Source organism: Peromyscus maniculatus, chromosome 20 (genome assembly GCF_049852395.1).
Source record: "Peromyscus maniculatus bairdii isolate BWxNUB_F1_BW_parent chromosome 20, HU_Pman_BW_mat_3.1, whole genome shotgun sequence".
In the NCBI taxonomy this organism is placed as follows: Eukaryota; Metazoa; Chordata; class Mammalia; order Rodentia; family Cricetidae; genus Peromyscus; species Peromyscus maniculatus.
This window is the reverse complement of record NC_134871.1, coordinates 49,051,656-49,072,154: the sequence shown is the minus strand read 5'-3', so window position 1 is coordinate 49,072,154 and position 20,499 is coordinate 49,051,656. Positions and strand designations below refer to the sequence as shown.

Genomic DNA, 20,499 nt, shown 5'->3' with positions numbered 1-20,499 from the left:
AAGCCTTTTAGGGCCCCTGCGCCGGGCGCGCGTGGGCAGGGGAGCTCGAGAGCACACTCAGGTCTCCCAGCCTGGAGGTCGCACTCGCCTTCCGCTTCCCACGCGCGCGGACTCCAGAGCCCACGCGGAGGGCGGGCCGAGCCGGAGCCTTTGTGTTCAAACCGGCCAATGGGCGGCGACGGAGGGCGGGGCGGGCCGGCGGGGCCCGGCCAATGGGCTGCAGGCTGTCAGCGTTGACTGACAGGCGCACACATACACACTCGGCCACGCGCGCGCCGCCCTGCCCCACTCGCGCAGCGCGGGCCTCCGTCGGCCGCATTGTCCGCCCACCGGCCCCCGCGCCGTCCCGCGTCTCCGCTCCGCGCGCGTCGCAGCCCCCCGGCCCGGCTCGGAGCAGCCCGCGGCGCCGCCCGCGGGACCCCGACGCGGGAAGAGCCACGCAAGGTAAGGGACGGGGTGGGCCCGCCTCCCCGCGGCCCCGCGCCGGCCTGACCCGGGTCGCCGTCCGGCCGAAGCGCCGGCCAGGCCGGACCACAGCAGCCCCCCTCGCGGCGCACGCCCCGGGCCACCCGCGGGCCGGCGCCCTGACGCATCGCGGTCACGGGGAGGGCGCTGTCCCCAGGCGGGACTTCCCCAGCAGCCTCCGGGGAGGAGGGCAGCCAAGACCCAGCCGCCCCAAACCGGCCCAGGGCAGTGCCACTGACCGATCCCTGGCACTGGAAGTTCCCAGCCTGCGCCACCGCCGCCTGTCACAACTCTGGGGGTGGGGGGGAGGAGGAGAGACAGAGAGGCCCACTTAGCTCAGTTCCAAAACAGCTTAACCCAACCAAACCAAAACAAAGCCATCGCGCGCCCGCCGCCCGCCGGGGTGTGACTTAGAGCCAGGACAGTGAGGTGAGCGCCTGGAGCACTTTGCGTGTCCCACGGGAAGTGGAGTGGAAATGTCACGTGTAAGACTCCCCCAAGGTAGGGGCCAAGTCTCAGTGGTAATGAGGGCTCTGAAGTGGGGAAGGATGTTTTCTTTGAGGGTTTTGGAACTGATGGCGGGGCAGAGGAGTGTCTATCTTAGCGGCTCCCCACAGTGTCGTGGACACCTTTGTCATCTTGTGAAACCTGGATGGCCGCTGTGGCAAACTATTTTGTGACAACAGGACGCTGCATGAAAGATAAAGATAAGAGCCCCACAGCTCTGGGAGTGCCGGGAGGTGGCACACTGGAAGTGTTCCGTACCCTACCTCCCCACCTCCACAGAGCGTTTAGATTCTTGCCAGCAGCAGCGTGGGTACTGTATAAACATGTTGCAATGTTGTTGCCCCCCCTCCCGGGCAAAGGCTTCATCTGCTGCAGCAGAGCCGGGGTTAAGAGGAGGAGGGTGTGGGTATCTGTAGCTGTCAGGTGGGGGTGGCAGTCGTGGGTGGAACTACCTTATAAGGACTGGAATACAACCCCTGGGGGCCAGGCCAACTTCCTGCTTAGGCTCCTACCAGTTGGTCCCTTTACCAACTCGGCTGAAGAGAGTGAAGGATGCCAGAGGGGCATCCCACCTGGGAAGACGCCAGTCAGCCCAGACAGGAGGCTACTTGTCTTGCTAGCTGGATGAACCTGACCTTCTGGTTTCCGTGGTCAGGGTTGGAGTGTGTTTCCCACCCCTGGGAGGTCAGTGTCTACCAGGAGTATCAGAAGTGATACAAAGTCACAATCCCTGGAACTCTTGCTGGGAATATAAATTTTTGTAATCCCTGCCAGCCCAGGCTCGGAGATGCCTGTGTTGGTAATCTGAGATTTGAATTTGGGTTCCAGTGCTGAAAGGTTTATTTACCTTCACTCACGTGGTGGAAGGCTGTCTCTGGCCAGCTCTTTTCACCTTGGCCTTCTTATCAATTTCACCCCACCCCACGGGGTGACAGTGACTGTCCTGGAGGCCAGACTGATTGCAACACTACACAACAGCTCCACCTTCTGCGTTACTTTGTTAACAAATATTCGTTGTGTAACTGCTGTGTAACCACATAGTTTACAGCTACGTTCCAAGTGTATGTTATATGGAGCTGTAACGCTTCCCAAACAACTTGTAAATGTTTTGATGGAATGCAGATGTCCAGGCCCCGAAGCCTCTTCTCCGGTCTCAGCAGAGAGACCTGGCCATCCCCTACAGGCTGGTGTCTCAGGTTCCTCTCTTGTAGAAGGGCGATGATGGCCACCTTGCTTATGCCAGGGTCATTAATGAGTAGGAAAGGAAGCAGGCGGCCAGTAGTCATTGATCATTGTCACACCAAGATGTCACATCACAGTGTGTGTGTGGGGGGGGGGCTGCAGAATGGGAACACCATGGGAAGGGTTTCTGCAACTGGGATGGGGCCCTGAACCAATGATGGGGACTAAAGGGGAGGAAAGGAAAGCATGCCCCATGGAAGGGGAGCAATGGGTGTGAGGCTGGATATCTTAGGGGGACAGTAAAGCTCCGGTGGGGGGAGGGGCTGGAGGGCACGCGCCCCAGGAAGCTGTGATCAAAGCACCTGTCAGGTGGCAGGCTCTGCTTCCACATCAGAGGTTGAGCAAGGCCCGGTTTGGGCGCCCACGGAGCTCAGTGCCAAGGAGGATAAAGACAGGCAGCCTATTAACTAGGAAACCTTTTGAGAAGGACTGTGGAGGAGGCCCGAGTCCTAAGTAAATCCCAAGGCAGGCCGTAGCAGGGGTGAGCGGGGAGACACATCACCACAGGGCGGCACTGCCTGGGTGTGCAGGGCATCTCTGCTCTGCAGTGAGGTGGTGCCAGTGTCTCTCCGCTGGGGAGCCCCACACCTTAGATGTTGCCCGGTCTCCCCCAAGTTTCTTTCTTCAGGAGGAGGGTCCCTGCGCCATCATGTCAAGACGAAGCCAGCGGCTCACTCGCTACTCCCAGGATGACAATGATGGCAGCAGCAGTAGCGGCGCCAGCTCCGTGGCAGGGAGCCAGAGCACCCTGTTTAAAGACAGTCCTCTCAGGTAGGGACGGCCGGGCGGCTCTTCCTGATGCCGTGGATGGAGAGGAGATGCCTGGGTGTGTTTGATCCAAAGGGCCCTGCATTTCTTCATGTCTGTAAGGATGCGCGGGCCCAAGATGGTGCCTTCTTCCCCCCACTGTGAGCAGGGGCCACCCGGCCTCAGGTTTAGTGAACAGGAAGTGGGGAGAGGCAGCTTCACACAAAAGCCAGGCAGGAAACCCCAGAGCTGTACGCTGGGCTCACAGCAGCAAGTCCTACTGTGGACGGGCGTGGCAGTCCCGCCGCCTTCCCCGGGCCCACACCTCACATTTCACCATCATCTTCGGGCCGTGACTCAGGGCAGGAATGCCTTGTTATCCTGCCTCCTTGCAGCCGTGAGGCCCCTGAGGCTCTGGTTAGGTCTGGGAAGCCAGGTCAGGTTAGTCCAGATTTTCAGTAGGTTGTGGAAACTCCTAGTCCCACTAGGAATCATGGGAAAACGTTTGTTTGGCTTTGAAGTTAGAAACCTGAATTGAACGATGACTCTGTCTCTAACCGATGAGCTCGCCCATCTCTGGTGAGATTCAGTGATAGGTACTAGGAGCAGAGACCTAAGTACCTGTGCTGGGAAGTAGTCAGAAGTCGATGGGTTGTTGGTCGCCTGGCAACAAGGCCTACCCACGCAAAAAGTGAGCTTGCCAGGGCTGTTGGCTCCCTTCCCCACCTCTCCCCTCACGGCTGTCCCACAGGACTTTGAAGAGGAAATCTAGCAACATGAAGCGCCTGTCCCCAGCTCCACAGCTCGGCCCCTCCTCTGATTCTCACACCTCCTACTACAGCGAGTCTGTGGTCCGGGAGTCCTTCATAGGCAGCCCCCGGGCCGCGTCCCTTGCCAGGAGTGCCCTCCTGGAGGACCGTCTCCACAGTGAGCCGTACTGGAGTGAGTAACCCCCCCCCCCCCCGCGCGTGCCCCCTCTCCCTCCTCAGACCTAGTCTTCAAATTCCTCCCACCTCAGAGTTTCCAAGAGGGTGCTCCTCGGAGCACCCCTCAGCCCCAGGCCCACCGAGGTGGAGGCTGTGGGCGCTTGACAGAGCCCCTGTCCCCTGCCAGGCGGGGAGCTGCGGGGGAGGAGGAGGAGAGGCACCGGTGGTTCGGAGGGCAGCAAAGCCAACGGGCTGGCCGCCGAGAGCAAGGCCTCCGAGGACTTCTTCGGCTCCTCCTCAGGCTACTCTTCAGAGGACGACTTTGCAGGTGGGCGCTGCCTCGTTAGCCCCTGTGAGTGCATTCTAGGGCTACAGGGGACCTGGGAACAGGGGCACCCTGACAGTGTGAGATAACCTCACTGTCATGGACACTTCACAGCTTCACTGAGAGCTGGGGATAGAGCGTCAGTGGTAGAGAATTGGCCTAGCAAGCAAGCATGCAACCGTGTGTGTGTGTGTGTGTGTGTGTGTGTGTGTGTTTGGTTTCTTGAGACAGGGTTTCTCTGTGCAGCTTTGGAGCCTGTCCTGGATCTCGCTCTGTGGACCAGGCTGGCCTCGAACTCACAGAGATCCGCCTGGCTCTGCCTCCTGAGTGCTGGGATTAAAAGCATGCACCACCACTGCCTGGTGTGTGTGTGCGTGCGTGCATGCGTTTGTACATGTGCACACCTTACTGGGTGTCTACACCAAAGCTCTCCCTCCTGGCCCAAGCAGTCTCTCACCCAGGACTTTGGGCGTCTGTAGGCTCCTCCTCCACTGGTCTGTGAGTGACCCAGAACCACAGTACTGTGTCTGGGCAGTTTAACCTGGAACTCAAGCATGGCCAATACTCAGTAATTTCCGTTACGTGCAGGAGTGATGCTCTTGTCTGGTTCTAAGGAGCTAGAGATTGTAGTCAGCAAGGAGAGGGCTGCGAAGGGAAATACAATGTCAGGGTCTGGAGACATCGCTCAGAGGCACAGTACTCCAGCGAGCACAGGTCCTAGATTCAGTCCCCAGGACCAGGAAAGAGATGTTGGAGTTTTCCCATCTCATCAGCTCACAAACATTCCTGGCCTACTGTGGGCTGGGCCAGTCTGACGCTCTGGGAGGAGGGGGAGAGAGTTCAGCTCCAGGAGAAAACGGGTTCCACATCCGGGGCTCACCGTGACGGCGAGGAGTTGAGTTTGCTTCCTCCCCTTCCCTGCAGGCTACGCGGACTCCGAGGAGCATGGTTCAGGGTCAGGGCTAAGGAGTGCAGCATCTCGGGCAGGCTCGTTTGTCTGGACACTGGTCACTTTTCCAGGTGGGTGCTCACGGCATGCTAGGCTACTTCCACACTGTGCGGCAGGCACTCCTTCCTGCGTGACTGGGCCCCCAGATGGAGTCGGGAAGGCTCCCTGTGAAATACTCTCTGGAAGCCAAGAGCTGTGGGAAACCCCTAGCAGGTCTGGCAGGAACCATTGCTGGGGACAGAAGACTGGGCCGGTGGACTTGGAAAGGGGTCACTGTGTGGAGTGGGACAAAGGGGGCCTGGCGAGGGCTGGGCCGGGGCACACAGATGGGGAAAGGGAGTGTGTTAAATGTGACCAAGTCTTAGGCTTAGTGGCCACTTTTCAGGCCGGCTCTTTGGTCTTCTCTACTGGTGGGTTGGCACCACCTGGTACCGCCTGACGACCGCCGCCTCCCTCCTGGACGTCTTCGTCTTAACCAGGTGAGCGAGACTCCAGCCTTGATAACGAATCAGAACGACCTGCTGCCACAGGGCCTGACAGAGCATCTGAGCTGGAATGTGGCCTGAAGGTTCCCTGAAGGTTCCCAGTCCACATGTGGCTTTTGGTGGAGGCAGGTTTTCTAGTTAATAACTCTTCCAGGTTTGTGCTTCACCTCGGTCCTTCCTAAGAACCAAGTGCCACCCAGCCCAGCTACTTCCCATCCTCAGAGGAAGGCTGGCTTTGCTCCCATTGGCAAGCTGTGAGGCACTGATTCAAAAGTGGGACAGAAAGTTCTGACTCCTTAGGCCTCTGACAGGCTGCATTCCAGAGTTCTGCTCATGGCCAGAAGCCATGAAGAGGCATTGTCTGAGGATGCTGTGGGGTTATTCCCCAAGTTCCCAAACCAGCAGAACAGAGGTTTAGGACCATATCCCTTGGGCAGAGAACAAAGGCTAGAACCAGGAGATCAGGGCACTTGTGGCCAAGTCCAGGTCATGGAGCATGGGGAGGGTCACCAAAGAACCCGAGAGAGTCGAGAATCAGTCAGGAGGACTGAGTCTGAAGCCAGCCTGAGCTACATGGAGAGTCCAGATCAGCCTGGGCTACCTATCAAGACCTTATCTCAAAAATATATGTGTGGTGGGTGTGTGGGGTGGCTGGAGAGATGGCGTAGTGGTTAGAGCACTGGTTGCTCTTCCAGAGGTCCTGAGTTCAATTCCCAGCACCCACATGGTGGCTCACAGCTATCTGTAACTCCAGTTCCAGGGGATACAATACCCTCTTTTGGACTCTGAAAGCATCTACACTCACCTACACATGTCTACACACATACATACACATAATTAAAAATAAGATTTAAGATACATAGAGCCAAAATTTCCCTACTCTGAGGACCTTCCGGTCGGTCCCATTCTAGTGGACTAGTCCAGCCCTATTCCCATGGGAAGCTGAAGGGTGCATGCTCTAACTCAAGTTTATAGTTCTGGAAAAGCCCCAAGGGACGGGTGGAGCATGGAGGCCCAGATCCCACATGCTGATGTCTGCCTTCTGTCTGCCCTCCCGAGGTCCAGGCACTTCCCACTGAACCTGAAGACTTTCCTGTGGTTCCTCCTGTTCCTGTTGCTCCTGACTGGTCTGACTTATGGTGAGCAGGGGTGGAAGAGAGGGGAGCTAGAGGCAGGGGTGGAAGAGAGGGGAGCTAGAGGCAGGGGTAGGGTGTGGGGGACACTGGATAACAGTGATCCAGGGGTAGGGTGTGGGGGACAACAGTGATCCAGGGGTAGGGTGTGGGGGACACTGGACAACAGTGATCCAGGGGTAGAGTGTGGGGGACACTGGATAACAGTGATCCAGGGGTAGGGTGTGGGGGACAACAGTGATCCAGGGGTAGGGTGTGGGGGACAACAGTGATCCAGGGGTAGGGTGTGGGGGATAACAGTGATCCAGGGGTAGGGTGTGGGGGATAACAGTGATCCAGGGGTAGAGTGTGGGGGACAACAGTGATCCAGGGATAGAGTGTGGGGGACAACAGTGATCCAGGGGTAGGGTGTAGGGGACACTGGATAACAGTGAATCCAGGGATAGAGTGTGGCAGACACTGGACAACAGTGATCCAGGGGTAGAGTGTGGGGGACACTGGATAACAGTGATCCAGGGGTAGAGTGTGGGGGACACTGGATAACAGTGATCCAGGGGTAGTGTGTGGGGGACACTGGATAACAGTGATCCAGGGGTAGAGTGTGTGGGGGACACTGGATAACAGTGATCCAGGGGTAGAGTGTGGGGACAACAGTGATCCAGGGGGAGGGTGTGGGGGATGACAGTGATCCAGGGGTAGGGTGTGGGGGACAACAGTGATCCAGGGGTAGGGTGTGGGGGATAACAGTGATCCAGGGGTAGGGTGTGGGGGACACTGGATAACAGTGATCCAGGGGTAGGGTGTGGGGGACACTGGATAGCAGTGATCCAGGGGTAGGGTGTGGGGACACTGGATAACAGTGATCCAGGGGTAGTGTGTGGGGGACACTGGACAGCAGTGATCCAGGGGTAGGGTGTGGGGGACAACAGTGATCCAGGGGTAGGGTGTGGGGGACAACAGTGATCCAGGGGTAGGGTGTGGGGGACACTGGATAACAGTGATCCAGGGGTAGAGTGTGGCAGACACTGGACAACAGTGATCCAGGGGGAGGGTGTGGGGGATGACAGTGATCCAGGGGTAGGGTGTGGGGGACAACAGTGATCCAGGGGTAGGGTGTGGGGGACACTGGATAACAGTGATCCAGGGGTAGAGTGTGGCAGACACTGGACAACAGTGATCCAGGGGGAGGGTGTGGGGGATGACAGTGATCCAGGGGTAGGGTGTGGGGGACACTGGATAGCAGTGATCCAGGGGTAGGGTGTGGGGGACACTGGATAGCAGTGATCCAGGGGTAGGGTGTGGGGGACACTGGATAGCAGTGATCCAGGGGTAGGGTGTGGGGGACACTGGATAACAGTGATCCAGGGGTAGAGTGTGTGGCGGACACTGGATAGCAGTGATCCAGTGGGCTGGATCACAGGCAGAGCCCTGGGCCTGACTTGCCCCCTCCCCCTGCCCCACCTACAGACCCAGGCTGTCCTGTCTGAGTAACCCAGGGCTGAGGGGACGTGCCTCATCTGACCTTGCCCTTGCTGTAGCACAGGCTGCCTCTGGGAGTACACGCCCCGGACAGCTACTCTGTGGGCAGCAGGCAGGAACTCTGAGCTATTATTAGGAGCAGCTATTTTCCCTCTATTCCAAATCAGGACAGTCTGTGCGAGTGGATTGTTTTCACAAGAGCAAGTGAAACCTTTGGCTGCCTTTAAGCTAGAAGCCGTGAAATGGCGAAAAGAGAACTGACTGGGACACTCAGAGCCGCTTGTCCTCAGCTCTGCCTCAGTCTGCCTGTCACAGAGCCTTCATGGCGTCTTCGCCTGGGGTGTTCCGCTTCTCACTGGACAGTCTCACTGAGTTTCCGGTTTCATGTGATTTAGCTGTGTAGTCCAGGCTCACTCAATGACTGCAGTAGCTTCAAGAAAGTTGGTTTTTATAGTCTTGTACTTTTTTTGGGGGCGGGAGGTGGGGGAGAGAGGGTTTCTCTGTGTAGCCCTGGCTGTCCTAGAACTCTCTGAAGAGCAGGCTGGCCTTGAACTCCCAAGCGCTGGGATTAAAGGATCGCCACCACCACTGTCCAGCGTACTTTTATTAATAAGAGGGCAGGACATTTTTCCAAGTTGGTTTCCTTTTTGTTTCCTGTTACAAGAACAACTTGTTCGTACCTAGTGGAAACTGGGCATCACCCTTAAAATAATAATTCTTTATTACTCACCATAGTGTGGTGTCTATTCTGCCAGCACTTCCCCAGGCGAGAAGCACAACTCAGCTGAGTGTCACCCTTTCCTCATGGGGTGGACAGAGCTGATGTCACAGCCAGGGCACGTGGAGGTGCGAGTGGAGAGTGTCCAGACCTGCTCAGGGAGCGTGTGTGTGTGTGTGTGTGTGTGTGTGTGTGTGTGTGTGTGTGTGTGTGTGTGTGGTGTCTACACAACCTAGGGACTGTGTAGACTCCCTTCCCCTCCCTGCTCAAGGCTGGTAACTAAGTAGCAAACAGATGTTTCTTTTCTCCGTTTCTCTGTGACTGTAGTCTTGGGCCCTGATCCTGAGAACTCAGTGTCCCAACTTGAAGCGGGTGGGCGCTGTGTTCTCTTGAGTGATGCTCAGTGTCTGCAGCCCATGGAGCTGGAGAGCGGCTAAGCCCCCTCACAAATGGCCACTTGAGCCATTTAAGCCTTCTGCTGGACAGGGCAGCCAGTGGTAGCTGTGAGAGCTCCCCGGAGGACTGAGAGGTGAAGGCTACCATCGGGGCTGGGTTCCACCCCTGGAAATCTGGAGCTGGTAAAGGAAGGTGCTCTCACATAAGTCTCACTGTCTGTGGAATGAGCGAAGGAACCCGGGTGATGTTAGCATGCATGTGCTGTGAGGTGTCATGGGGTGTCGTTTCCACCCCTGGTAGCACAGGACTCACAGTGGGTGACACAGGCCACATGACAGGTTCTAAGTATGCTCTCCCTGTGCCTAGGTGCTTGGTATTTTTACCCCTTCGGGCTGCATACATTGCAGCCCACCTTGGCCTCCTGGTGGGCAGCAAAGGAGAGCAGGAGGCAGCCAGAGGTGTGGGAATCCAGAGATGCCTCCCCGCACTTCCCGGTGAGTCCACGGGGGGGGTGGGGGGGGGGAGCGGACTTCTGCAGCCTGACGGCTCACACAGAACTACAGCACCCTTTCCCCGGTTGGCTGTGTGAGGTGGAGGTCATGGGGGAGCTAACTGTCCCCTAGACACCGCTCAAGTTGTGTGCATGCTCAGAAAGCAGAAGGAAGGGGCTGGCAAACGGTCTTGTTGCCTTTCAATGCGATTTCTCCATATTGCCGCGGCTTCTGTGTGTAACATCCTGATCAGGCACCTCCCCGCTCCCCAACTTCAACTTGTGGCTTAAGACACTAAGTATGTAGTGGCTGTGGGTCTGGAAGGCCCAGGGGCCCCTTCTGGGCCGAACCAGGACAGGCTGTGCTAGTTGCTCAGTGGGACAGGTGCTGGCCCAGGTGCTCTTTTTGTTCACCTAGCAGGCTAGCCTGGGCTAGCTCCCACTGCAGCTCAGCTGTGTTCTAGGAGGGGGAAACAAGTCAGATGAGTTGGGAGCTGCAGAAGCGAGTATCAGGGACAGACCAGATGCAAGGAGAGGGAGGCAAGGAGAGGGAGGCCTCTCCAGCAAGCGGCCGCCGGGCCCCTCTGCAGAGGCTGCAGACATGGGAGTGAGTCGGTGGTCGGTTTATAATCGGCTCAGGTCTTAAGATGGGGCAGGTCCAGGCTGTGCTCCCCAGGGGCCTGCAGCCAGTTGTGGTAACAAGTGGACAGAACCAGAATGTAGTAGAAATACAGGACACCCAAAGCTCTGTCCCAGGGCTAGAGGGGCTGGCTCAGGGCACACCATACTTGCTGTGTGAGTATGAGACCTGAGTTCAGTTTCCCAGTATGACTAGTGCACACCTATAACCCTGGTTCTGGGGGTGGCGGTGGAGTCAGGTGGATCTCGAGGGCTTGTTGGCCAGTCAGGCTAGCCGAAATGGTGAGCTCCCGGTTCAGGGAGAGAGCCTGTCTCACGAAATAAGATGGAGAGCCATAGAGAGAGACATCTAATGCCAGCCTCTGGCCTCCCCTGGTGCACAAGCGAGCACATCTTCACATACATGTGCACACACATTTGCATGTGCACACACATATGCATACACGCCCAGGAGCGTGGCACACACACAGATCTCTTTGTCTCAGCAGGGCATAGTGGCTCACATCTGTAGTCGTAGCACTTGGGAGGCTGAGGCAGGAGAATCCCCGTGAATTTGCAGTTAGCCTGGGCTACATAGTAAACTGCAAGACAGTCTGGACTAAGACCCTTTCTCAAGAAAACAAACCCCCCAAACTCTTTATCCTCTAGTGATTTGAACTTCGCTTGTACCTGTAGCGTTAAGCTTGCCACGTTTTAACTCATGTGTTTCAGCACGGTACTTTTCCTGAGTATGACCTTTACTGTTGTTGTTGTTGTTGTTTTTTGTTTTTTTGAGACAGGATTTCTCTGTGTAGTTTTGGTGCCTGTCCTGGATCTTGCTCTGTAGCCCAGGCTGGCCTCGAACTCACAGAGATCCGCCTGGCTCTGCCTCCCGAGTGCTGGGATTAAAGGTGTGTGCCACCACTGCCCGGCTGATCTTACTTCTTAAAATGGTGGCATCTCCTGCCATCTGCAAACTCCCTTTAAAATTACCCCTTGAAGAGATGAGGACCAGCGCAGTCTTGGGCCACTTTTCATGTGGAAAGGGGAAGTAAAGCCAGCAGAGCTTGGCCTGGCTTCCGCTAGTGTGAAGACACCAGTGAAGACAGCTGATTTAGAGAGGTAACGGCAGGGGCAGGCAGGGCAGGCTGGGATGGATTCTGTGCTTGCTGCCTTTTGAGTCATGGGAGCATATGTGTGAAACAGAATTTCTAAAACTTGAGACCTCTGCCCCAAAGTCCTTTACTCTTTAAGGATCGACTGTTAGGTTGCATTTTGTAATTTCTCTTGGCAAAGATGTTGTTGTTTGGCCAACAAGAGTCTTCAGAATTCATGACACACTATCAGATGCCACCCTTGCCCAAATGGCTGTTACTACATCTTCTCTGTAGGACAGTCATTTAAATGAGGAAAATGCAAAGCTTTCAAACCAGACATCCTTTGGCGTAGTTATCTAGGGAAGAGTAAAAGCACTTGAAAGGCAAAAGCTACCCCCTCCCAACCTTATACAGCTCGTGGGCTGCCCTGCTGGGTCCCTGTGGCCACCCTATAACCTTCACCAAATTTTCATGGCTGGTCCCTGTGTTCAGACCCCACCTCCCCCTTCCCCTCCACATTGGGCTCTGACGGGGACTACATATTTAGGGAGCCTTGGCCTGCCCCTGCAGTGTGCCCTGCGCGGCTCCTGGCATATGCTGCAGCTGCTGGCCATGTCCTAGTTGTTTCTTTGTTTTTTCAAGCCAGAGTCGTACTCTGGCTGTCCTGGAACTCACTCTGTAGCCCAGGCTGGCCTCGAACTCACAGAGATCTACCTGCCTCTGCCTTCCAAATGCTGGGATTAAAGGTGTGCGCTACTACGCCTAGCTGCCATGTCCCAGCTGTGCTGAGTCAGAAGCCCCTCAAATTCTCTTCTCTCTGCCAGCCGTTACAGTGGCCATACCCAGAAAGCCTTGTGGTGGGCTCCCCTGGGCCCCTCAACTTCTCTTCTTGCCCTCTGGCCCCACCAGGCTGAGCAGCGGATCCTCTCCCGGGTGCACTCCCTGGAGCGGCGCCTGGAAGCTCTTGCTGCGGAGTTTTCTTCCAACTGGCAGAAGGAGGCCATCCGGCTGGAACGGCTGGAGCTGCGGCAAGGGGCTGCTGGCCACGGAGGCGGCGGCGGCGGCGGCGGCGGCGGCGGCGGCGGCGGCAGTGGCCTGAGCCACGAGGATACCCTGTCTCTCCTGGAAGGGTTGGTGAGCCGCCGTGAGGCTGCCTTGAAGGAGGATTTGCGCAGGGACACAGCGGCTCGTCTCCAGGTGAGGGAACAGCGTTGCCTGGGTGTGGGGCCGCACATCCCCTGAGGGTGATGCCGTAGAAAACCCTGGAAGTACACATGTTGGGTGCAGGAGGACCCGCAGGGCAGGAGGGAGACAGTAGTGTGTAATATAGAGTCACTTGCCAGGTACCCGGTCAAGATGATGCTCCATCTTCCATGGTGGGAGTGTCCAGCTTAGTGCCTGACACCAGTAACGTGTTAGATACCAGGTGGTACTCCTTGGTTTCAGAGCCTTGTAGCATAAGGCCAGGAGCTGAAGCCCTGGAGTTAAAAGTCCCAGGACGAGCCCAGTCAGACCACATCCTAGTCACATGTGTTCCTCCAAGGGCAGCTGTCAGACCTGTCTCTCGGGGCATGATGGCACACACCTCTAATCCCATCACTCAGGTGGATCTCTGAGTTTGAGACCAGTCTGTTCTACATATCAGAGTTCCAGGACAGCCAGGGCTACATAGAGAGACAGTCTAAAACAAAACAGAGTGAACTAAAAGGCCAGCTTCCTCCTCATATCTGACAGGAAGAACTGGCAGCCCTGAGGGCAGAGCATCACCAAGACTCAGAAGATCTCTTCAAGAAGATTGTCCAGGCCTCTCAGGTCAGTGGCATGTAGCCGTGCCCTGGGATCTCACCCAAACTTAGATCTGTCCGGGGTTCTTCCACGGACGCTGCTGGGATGTTGAGTAGAAGTCGTCTCATGCCTTCTCCAGGGGCCGACCTTGCCTCAGGTAGATGCTCCACAGTGACCCCTGGGACGTGCATGGGGCAAGGACGATAGTTGTACTGGGAATGTTTGTGCTCGGTGAATGTAAACTTACTAGGTGGGAGTGAGTCTGGGAGATTCACAGAAGGCCTTCAACTGGTTTGATCTCTGCTGAAAGAGCTGGGAGACCCTGAGGCAGGGATGTGGTTAAGCAAAGACTCCCACATAGAACAGGTCTTCAGATTTCTCTGAACTCTGCATTTCTTGTCCCTCCTTCCTGCTCCCAGGAGTCTGAGGCTCGTGTCCAGCAGCTGAAGACAGAGTGGCAAAGGTAATGGCTGCCATCTGGCCCAGGCCGGCTCTGCCACCCGTTAGTGCTCGGTCTGGTCCCTTGAGGAAGGCTGGTTGAGACTTAGTTTAGGACCCTGCCTGCAGCCTCTAAGGTACAGGGCAGGTTGGTAAGGACTGGGGGTGGCAGGGACAGGCACTGGGTGAAACCGGACCTGGTGGGCTGGTCTCTTCTCTGTGGCTTATGCTCTTGGGACCAGGCTGTGAAGGCATGGGAAGCCATGGCATTGTGAATTGTGTACTCCAAGCTGAGAGGGAATCAGGCCAGCTAGTTCCCAAGCTCCTGTGCTGTGTTCTGCTGCACACTCCAAGGGCAGTCCTGCTCCTTCACACACAGTGAGCGGTGGGCATACACCTTATGACAGGAGTCAGCCTCGGGTCCTCTTCCTTCCTCAGCATGGCCTTACCTTGCTTCCCTCCCTCTGGGATTAGGATGACCCAGGAGGCCTTCCAGGAGAGCTCCATGAAGGAGCTGGGACGGCTGGAAGCCCAGCTGGCCAGCCTACGGCAGGAGCTGGCTGCCCTGACTCTGAGGCAGAACTCGGTGGCAGATGAAGTAGGACTGTTGCCACAGAAGATCCAGGCGGCCAGAGCTGATGTGAGTTGGAATTTCCCAAAGCCCTGCCGAACACCCTCCCTTCTGAGACCACCCACCTGGGGGCGGGGTCCATCAGCCAGGGCAGTACCCCTGGCCAGTTGTTCTAGAGGCGAGTGCACAGCTGGACTGATGCAGACCTGGACTCTGGGGGAAATGCTATCCGTGCCTGGTCACTGTTGCCTGGAAAGTCGTTCCTAACCTCTAACCTCTCTCCCAAGGTCTCCTTCCCTTCTGGCTTTGCCCCCTCCCTGAGTGATAGTCACCAGCCTGCCATAGCAGCGCCTGCCATTCCTGCAAGCTTCTTAGTGATCCTGCCTCTGTCCCTAGGTGGAATCCCAGTTCCCTGACTGGGTCAGTCAGTTCCTTCTCCGAGATAAGGGTGCCCGTAGCGGACTCCTACGGAGAGATGAGATGCATGCCCAGCTGCAGGAGCTGGAGAGCAAGATCCTTGCCAGCGTGGCTGAGATGCAGGGCAAGTCAGTCAGGGAGGCGGCAGCTTCTCTGGGGCGGACACTGCAGAAAGAAGGCGTGGTCGGGGTGACCGAGGAGGTAAGGGGTGACTACCCTGCACCACACTGCTTTCCTCCCTGGAAGCTGTAGACCCGAACCCTCCTACACTACCAGCTCCTCACATGTTCTAGGACATAAGGATGGACCCTCCTGGCTGGAGGTTTGGGTGTATGTCCAGGCCAAGTGTGGGTGGTGGAGGTGCACAAGACCGGCTCGGGTACCACTGGTGCCAGTCTAGTAGGGGCAGTCCGTGGGTATGCATGCAATGTCTGTGCCCACTCACCTCCCCTCTGTTCCTCGGGACTTGTTTTAGCAGGTGCACCGGATCGTCAAGCAGGCCCTGCAGCGCTACAGTGAGGACCGGATTGGGATGGTAGACTACGCCCTGGAATCAGGAGGTGTGTCTGCTGCTGCCTTCACCGCTTGGCCTTCCCTAGGTCCTCACAATGGCTAGGCCCTGAGTCTGCCAGGCAGCACAGAGCTAAGCAGCCAGGGTTTGGGGGCCAGTGCCAACCAGACACCCAACCTGGACTCCCAACCAAGGCCAGAGGCAGCTGAGGGAAGCCATGAGACATTGAGTGGCATCCCTGGCTGGGAGAGGCCTTGTGACTCTAGGTTAGAACTAAGGGCTGGGCTCCAGGTACTTGTCTCCATGCTCTGTGCAGAGACAGGCAACAGCTCTTCCGTCTTGGAACCCCCGGAACTTATTGGGCCTCCCCACTGTGAGTTTAAAAACCTTTCTTTCCTGGGACAGGAGCCAGTGTTATCAGTACCCGGTGTTCCGAGACTTACGAGACAAAGACGGCCCTCCTCAGCCTCTTCGGCATCCCCTTGTGGTACCACTCCCAGTCACCCCGAGTCATTCTCCAGGTGGGTAGTCTGTGAGGTCCCAGTGCACTCTGAACACAGTGGGGGATGCCCCCGTCTTAGCCAGGCCTGTACTGAAGCCCCTCAGCTGACATGCCTTTCACCCTCTCAGCCAGATGTGCACCCAGGCAACTGCTGGGCCTTCCAGGGGCCTCAGGGCTTTGCTGTGGTCCGTCTCTCTGCCCGCATCCGCCCCACAGCTGTCACCTTAGAGCATGTGCCCAAGGCCTTGTCCCCCAACAGCACCATCTCCAGTGCTCCCAAGGACTTCGCCATCTTTGTGAGTACCTGCTCCGTGTGGGGATAAAAGGGGGAGGGCGTCTTGGCTGAGAGTCACATTTGGGTGGCTCTGGCAGTGAGGGGGTTCAGGCCCTGGCCCTCCTGTGTAGCTGTCTGAGGCTGCGATGAAGGACACCAGCTGTGAGAGTGTGGGGGCCCCCCTGACCCCCCATTCCTGTATGCTTTCTGCAGGGCTTTGATGAAGACCTGCAGCAGGAAGGGACACTTCTTGGCACATTTGCCTATGACCAGGATGGGGAGCCCATCCAGACCTTCTACTTCCAGGTACAGGACGGTGTGCTTATGGGGTAGTACACCACCCCACCCCACCCCCATCAACAGCAGACGTCTCCCCGTACTGGCACCGCCAGGAACAGGGTTCAGACATCTGTCTTCCCATCCTGCCTTAGTTCGGGGTATAGGGTAGACACGACTCCTGTCAATGACAGACGGCAGCATCCGGGGTTTCCTGACAGGGCTCCGCTGAAGTGAGTTTTATTAAAGAAGGGTTGTGACAAGATGTAACTATGATGGCTGTTCAAGATCAGTGTGCATTCAGCCAGAGTTTCAGACAGGGCACGTGGCCTAAATAGTGGGCATCCGATCTTCTAGGACAGAGGCAGGTTCTGGTGTGAGGGATGGGGCTCAGTTCATTTCAATTCTTTGGTTGGTGTTTTTCCTCTGTGTGTGTGTGTGCGCGTGCACACGCACGCACACGCACCATTTGTTTGCCTGGTGCCCTAGGAGGCCAGCAGAGGGCTTTGGATGCCCTGGAACCAGAGTTACAGACAATTAGAAGCTGCCCTACGGGTGCTGGGAATTGAACCTGGATCACATGGAAGAGTAGCCAGTGCTCTTAACTGCTGGGCCAGCTCTTCAGCTCTATAAGCACAAAGTACAGGGCAGACACACACCAGAAAAAAAGCAAACCCTGTCCACAAGCCTCCTATGAGAGTTCTATGCATGATAATGCTAACCGACTGGGAATGAATTCATCATCTCGGATGAACTGTGCTGGCCTTTGGTACTCAGACTGTTCACATATGGCCCAAGGGCCCGCTCACATGAGTAGTGGCCCTAGGAACCGTGAAGTCCCCTGGGGCCTTTGGCCTAGAAACTTTGTTCCAGGAAATAGAAACTTTAGAAATTCAGGTTTTTTTTTTTTTTTTTTTTTTTTTTTTTTTTTGGTTTTTCGAGACAGGGTTTCTCTGTGTAGCTTTGCGCCTTTCCTGGAACTCACTTTGGAGACCAGGCTGGCCTCGAACTCACAGAGATCCGCCTGGCTCTGCCTCCCGAGTGCTGGGATTAAAGGCGTGCGCCACCACCGCCCGGCCGAAATTCAGGGTTTTTTGTTTTTATTTTGAGCCCCAGGGGAGGAGACACCTGGCTGCTGGATTGACTCCCCCCCCCCCCCCCCCCCCCCCCCCCCCCCGCCAGCCCCTTCTGTTGGTGAGATGTCAAGGGACCCTGTGACATTGAATCCCTCTTCTTTCTCTACCCAGGCCTCTAAGATGGCCACATACCAAGTTGTGGAGCTCCGGATCCTGACCAACTGGGGCCACCCCGAGTACACGTGCATCTACCGCTTCCGGGTGCATGGAGAGCCTGCCCACTAGCCCCTCGAGACCTCGTGCCTACTGCTAGCCACCTGGGAGGCTCAGCCTTCCCAGCACCCACCCCTGCGCTGAGTAGGGGCGCAGCCCCGCACCACTGCCCGCACATGCTTGTAGCGCTGACTTCCAGGAGCAGGGACTAAGAGGCAGCCATGTCGGACTCCCTGCACAGCCAAGCAGCCCGAGGTGGCCAACAGGCTCCCGTGCCTCAGTCCTTCCTCTAGAGCCGGGCGCCCGCCTGCCAGGGTGTATATATGTAGCATACTTTGGAGGACCGGGAGTCAGGAAGTGAGACTGTATTTGGTGGAGGGGCTGGCACCAGGGAGCTCCTGGTAGGTGCCAAAGCCATGGGCACACTAAGCCAGAGCCCCAGGGAGGTGAGCTGGGGGGTCTTGTGGCCTTTTAGGACAGTGCTCAGCACTGTGCAGCGGGGATTGTCTCTGGCAGATGCCTGTAAAGGACTCAGAGGCTGCTGTGCTCTCCCAGCGTGGCAGGTATCACGGCCCACAGGGCCCCTAGGGTTTCTTGTATCCTGGGGGTACCAGCTCCTGGGTGCCTCTGAGGACTGCTGTCTGTGCCAACCTAGACGATCCCCAGTGCTGGGGACCATTGCTTTTTCTTCGGATGTGGGATGAGGGTCTGCTCTACTCATCCCTGCTGTATCCTGCCTGTGCTCCAGAGCAAGCTTTCCATTCCCCCAGGGGAGGACCTAGGCTCTTGGGGGCCATTCCATCAGGGTAGCCTAGAAGAGGGGAAACAACTTTGTGGGTTCTCTTGGTCCAGTGCCAATAGCCACAGTGTGGCTCAAGGTGTCAGGTGGAGAGGCTACACTAGGCTATCCCATCTAATGAGACCCTAGTGAGGGTCCTGCCCACTCTAAAGCAACTCCCTTGGGCTCTCAGCTCTTTCTTAGATTCCGTTTCCTTTCTGACTCCTTCTCCAGGGGGGCAGTTGGGCAGGGGCTGGGGGGGAGGCTGGCAGAAGTTCCCTTGTGTGAGGAGGAGGAGGAAGAGGCCTTAGACTGAACGGCCTGCTGTACTATATATAGAATTCTCAAGGTCTGGTTTAACTGAAAAGCTCCAGCCTTGATTCCTAGCCCCATTCTGAGGGGCACCAGCTGTTACTCAGTTCCTAGTCCCTGGCCTATGGGAAGGGCCAGGGGGAGCTGCCAGGCAGGGGCAAGCAGGAGCCGTTAGGTGTTCTGGGAAGCGGCAGCCTGCACAGCCCTGCCCTCCGGGCTTGTCTCGCTCTTGCTCTCCTGTGACAGATGCTGCACTGTTGGTTCTTTTTTAAACAAACAAAACCCTCTCCAGACTAATTTATGCCTATGCAAAAATAAAGGATGCCCAGGATCAGTGGATTCTGCTTTTTTTCTGGTTGTCACAGAGCAAGTCAGCTGCTCTTGGAGATATAAGGGACTGAATTCTTAGCCAAAGCACTATACCCAAAGACTTGGTCCTAATGCGCAGAAACCCGGCCTTTGGTTAAAAACCACTGGGATGAACGTGGGCCCCGCCAGGGTCCACTCCAGTGTTTCTGGGTTTGCGGGCTGGCAGGAGGGAGTGTGAGGACTTCAGGGGATGTCAAGAGTACCCAGAGGAGGAAGACTTCCCTGTCTCTGCTTAAACAAAGGCAGAGGGCCTCAGGCTTAAGGAGGTGTCTCCTGAAGGGTCTGCCAGGATGTGCCAGGGCCTGGGGGACAGGCCCTGATGGCTGCCTGGATTCAGCTCAGGGTGACACTTCACCAGGGCTGAGGTGCCTCCTACTGACCATGGCATCCTGCCCAGAGCTGGTTCTCGCCATAGCTGAGAAAATAAAAACAAGGACTGGTCAGCAGGCAGGAGAGGGTGCTGGCTGGAGTACAAGTTGGCCTAGAGCCCAGGGACACGATCTGGACTCAAACTCCTTTCCACAAAACAGACACCACTGGGCAGGAAGAGGCCCAACAAACAGTCCAGTAACTTGCCACACACCATCAGGGCTCAGTGCCTCTGCCACCTGAACACATTCAAATCCTCTGGGCCTCTCACACCGACCCTTACAACATTGTCTCCCTAACCCCAGCCCAGCCAGATGCACCCCTGCACCACGGCACATTCCTGTTACATCATCTCAGTGCCAGGCACCAATGAGCCTGGACAGCTGCTGCATGTGATGTGAGGACCTGGCCACCTCCATCCCACCCCACCCCACCCACTCAGTCCTAGAAAAGATGCGGCACACTCAAGTTGCACATACAGAAGACGGGGTCTTTTCTTTATGAGACTGACAGATTAACAACTTTATTCTTGATGGACTACAAATGGGCTGGTGTTTTCTCTAAATGGAGAGCCGAGAGGACAGAGTTCTGTAGGGACCTTTGTAATCCCTATTAATGACAGTTCAACACTGAATTCAGTCAGCTTCTCTGGCCATACCCAGACCTACCTCCCTGAGGGCTGGGGCCAGAGTGGCAGTTATGGCTCCTGAGCACAGTTCTAGTGACCACTACTGCTTACAGGGGTGCGGTTAGATGCAATGAGGTTCCACCGTGGCCCAGCGCTGTAGGAAGTCACAGCCTCCACTGTGCCACGCGCCACCACGCTGTAGTCCCGTGACTACAAAGGCACCAGCCTAAGTGAGCCAGAGCCACTAACAGGTGAAAACAGCTGGAGTCAGAGGCGTGGCCCCCAGCTGGCTGGGAAAAGCTGTAGGGTGAGTGGGAACTAACTAACCCACTGGAGCCAGCCTTCCTTCCCTGAGCTTCAGTGTTGTCCACCTCGGAGACGGCAGCAGTGACCGCCTAGCCGT

General features: G+C 56.7%; 1 protein-coding gene across 4 annotated transcripts; it reads left to right on the top strand.

The window, feature by feature from the left end:
• The first annotated feature begins 257 nt into the window (after nt 1–257).
• Nucleotides 258–19,064, top strand: Sun2 (Sad1 and UNC84 domain containing 2). Of its 4 annotated transcripts, none has more exons than XM_076556345.1 (18): nt 258–444; nt 2,843–2,985; nt 3,713–3,903; nt 4,075–4,215; nt 5,137–5,232; nt 5,547–5,640; nt 6,706–6,785; nt 9,739–9,866; nt 12,487–12,774; nt 13,312–13,389; nt 13,782–13,825; nt 14,275–14,440; nt 14,768–14,989; nt 15,264–15,348; nt 15,705–15,820; nt 15,930–16,097; nt 16,289–16,381; nt 17,599–19,064. In XM_076556345.1, exons 2-18 carry the CDS (start codon nt 2,864–2,866, stop codon nt 17,710–17,712), a joined length of 2,226 nt encoding a protein of 741 aa, XP_076412460.1. In that variant the 5' UTR covers nt 258–444; nt 2,843–2,863; the 3' UTR covers nt 17,713–19,064. The 4 variants fall into 4 exon arrangements, with proteins under 4 accessions (XP_076412460.1, XP_076412459.1, XP_076412458.1 ...); XM_076556344.1 differs by having other exon boundaries at nt 260–444; nt 2,830–2,985; XM_076556343.1 differs by having other exon boundaries at nt 289–444; nt 2,830–2,985; nt 6,712–6,785.
• Nucleotides 19,065–20,499: the final 1,435 nt, after the last annotated feature.

Coding starts and splice junctions, on each gene's coding strand:
- Sun2 (XM_076556345.1), top strand. CDS start 2,864: ATGTCAAGACGAAGCCAGCGGCTCACTCGCTACTCCCAGGATGACAAT. Junction 2,986..3,712: donor TTTAAAGACAGTCCTCTCAG/GTAGGGACGGCC, acceptor GCTGTCCCACAG/GACTTTGAAGAGGAAATCTA. Junction 3,904..4,074: donor CCACAGTGAGCCGTACTGGA/GTGAGTAACCCC, acceptor GTCCCCTGCCAG/GCGGGGAGCTGCGGGGGAGG.